Source organism: Octopus bimaculoides, chromosome 23, assembly GCF_001194135.2.
Source record: "Octopus bimaculoides isolate UCB-OBI-ISO-001 chromosome 23, ASM119413v2, whole genome shotgun sequence".
NCBI classification, from domain to species: Eukaryota; Metazoa; Mollusca; class Cephalopoda; order Octopoda; family Octopodidae; genus Octopus; species Octopus bimaculoides.
In genome coordinates this window covers 31,527,322-31,530,208 of record NC_069003.1, presented here as the reverse complement: position 1 = coordinate 31,530,208, position 2,887 = coordinate 31,527,322, and the positions used below count along the sequence as shown (strand labels likewise).

General features: G+C 35.3%; 1 protein-coding gene across 7 annotated transcripts in view; it reads left to right on the top strand.

The window, feature by feature from the left end:
• Nucleotides 1–2,887, top strand: part of LOC106870410 (uncharacterized) — a 58,666-nt gene that overhangs the window by 42,618 nt on the left and 13,161 nt on the right. For all 7 annotated transcript variants that reach the window (XM_014916465.2, XM_014916466.2, XM_014916469.2 and 4 more), the window contains exons 6-7: nt 666–753; nt 2,675–2,808. In XM_014916465.2, the coding sequence (XP_014771951.1) occupies nt 666–753; nt 2,675–2,808 (222 nt within the window). The remainder of the gene's footprint in view (nt 1–665; nt 754–2,674; nt 2,809–2,887) is intronic.

Below are 2,887 nucleotides of genomic sequence, written 5' to 3'. Positions count from 1 at the left end.
GGAGAATTCACAAAAAAACAACAGACGAAGACAGGTGGTGTAGAAAACAAATAGATGTATTAGTATAACGTACGGGAATTGAGAAAGTCTTTAACGTTTCGAGCCTACGCTCTTCCACAGAAAGAACCACAGAAAGAAAGGAGAGAAACAAGCAGAGAAAAAAAAGGAGAGAAAAAAGGATTATATGCGTATTATATGCTACTTGTTTGTATTGAGTGCTTCATTTTTCATTGTGCACTCAAACATGTGTGTGTGTGTGTGTATGCATACATTCAGATGCAGTGAAGACATATGGTTTAGTGGTTAGCATCTTTAGCTCATGATTGTGAGGTTGTGAATTTGATTCTTGGTGGCACATCATTCCAGTCCACTCAGCTAGCAAAAATGAGTCGCACTTCTAGTTCAAAGGGGCCAGCCTTGTCACACTCTATGTCATGCTGAATCTCCCTGAGAATTACGTTAATGGTACATCTGACTGTGGAGTACTCAGCCACTTGCACGTTAACTTCACAAGCAGGCTGTTCCATTAACCAAATCAACTGGTACTCTCGTCATTGTAACCAACAGGGTACCAGTTAGTTACATACAGATGCACCCGCATTTATACAAACACAAATATATATTTTCATTTGTAATGTACTGTCTCTTCCTTTCTAATTCCACAGGATATTAGATCATCCTAACGTACTCCGACTACTTGGAATGTGTACTGAAGCTATCCCGTTCCTCATACTCTTTGAATATTTCCCACTGGTTTGTATATCCAATCAGTTGTTTGATTTTTTCTTATGATTTATAATTAACATTATTTATTAGTCATATATATATATATATATATATATATATATATATACATTGTGTCCATAAAGTCATGGTTGGGTTTCAATATTGTTTATCGATGTTAACTTGCAACACTCCACATTTCATATCCATGTTGAATAAGAGACCAACTGATAAAGTTTACATTTAGTTTGGTGCAATTTCGATGCTTGATGGAGAAGGGGCCCCTCTCTGCATGTTCAAGCATACTAAGTGGTTTTAGGAAATCCCTTTTTTTGCTGTGATGAATAGGTTTTCTTATGAGATGCACTAAATTCATTTGTTGTCACCTTATTCAAATTATATATATGTATTTTATGTATATATAAAAATAACATATTGCTATCTATCTGCCTGTCTATCTATCTATCTGTCTACCTACATATATATACATATATATTAACCAAAGTATTATATATCCATTACAGCCGATCTTATCAATCGGTTTCACGCAGGGTTCAACAGAGTGTTAGATAACAGTCTGATTATGTAACCCTGCGCTCGGCAGAGATAGCCGTTATGGAATTAAATATGGCGACTGTGTATATACATGCGCGCACATGTGAGCATACACACACACAAGCCAGAGACTTGTCCAAATACTTTACAATCGAGCTGACTCTGCTCATGGTACTAAGAGTGATGTTAAACTGAATGAGGGATTAATCCTTTGCCTGTCCTGTAAACTACATGTGATGCCCAACTTATATTTCTCCGGCTTCATGCATTATATATAATACACATTCCCAATATTTTTCAACTATGAGAGTAATCGTTTCCAATTAATTTTGTAACTTCAACAAAGGAGCATAGGTGTTGCCCCTTTCACTTCTAAGTCATAATTAAAAGCAGTAATTACTAAGGAGTGTTTTTGTTACAAATCAGTCTGAAGGACTATTGGGTTTGATAATTAAAAAAAATTTTTTTTTTACTTATTTGGTACACCTGCATTATAAGTCTGAAAAAAAAGATAAAATCTATTCAAAAAATAAAATCTGTTCAAAATTGCAAACGCTATAAATATATGTTGTATAGAAAGAACAGAGCAATAGAAGATCTTATAAAATACTACGATAGAAATATTTTTTATATTAATTCAAATAACTTTGAAAAGGATTAAAATAAATAAGAAAAACATTGAATCTATCTGTCAAGCAAATATTGAAAATCAAGGGAAGCAACTCTCCCGTTCAACCTGAAACTTATCTCTTTATAGTTGGGGAAATTTTCTTTCACCCACGAAACCTCAAGATCTTTGTCTCCCACAGCATACAAGCTTATTCATATTTACAAACTCGATTAAAGAATTTGTACTCACATAGATCACCGCTATGTTCATTGGATTCTAGTTTTTATTACATTATATGTATGTAGAGCGTGGTGTAGTGGTTTGATCCTCAGACTAACGGTATTGTGTGTTCGGTAGATTTTTACTTTACCGTGTGTTCTTCAGCAAAACAATTAATTTCAAGTCGCCACAGTCCACTCAACTGTAAATGGGTCACTCTGCAACGGACTGGCGTCCCATTCAGGGGGAACGTTCGCCTGCCCACTTAACCAGCTGAGCGGTGTGTAACAACATAAGATAGTCTGGTCAGTAAAACAATACAGTGATATGGTGATCTTTCGGTACATACCTAAGATTACCCAGTGATATATATGTATGTATGTGTGTGTCTATGATGTATATAGAACACGCCAACACACATGCGTACATGCACGCTTGCGTACGTAGATTTTGGTGAAGGGCTTTACTAAAAACATTAATGATTTCACCTCCCGTGGCATAGAAACTTATGAACTTTATTATATGTGTTGATCTGTGTGAATTTAACTTTTTCTCTCTATATTATAGGGCGATCTGAAGAGTTACCTCATCGAACAGGAAAATAAATTACCAATGCATAAAGAGAGGAAACTCTTGTTACATTTTGCTGTCGATGTTGCCTGTGGTTTGGCTTGTCTTCATCGTCACAACTATGTTCATTGGTAAGTGTGTACAGGATCTAATCATTGTCTTCAGGGTCTCAACTACGTTCATTGTTAGATTTTTTGCTAATTTTTTTTT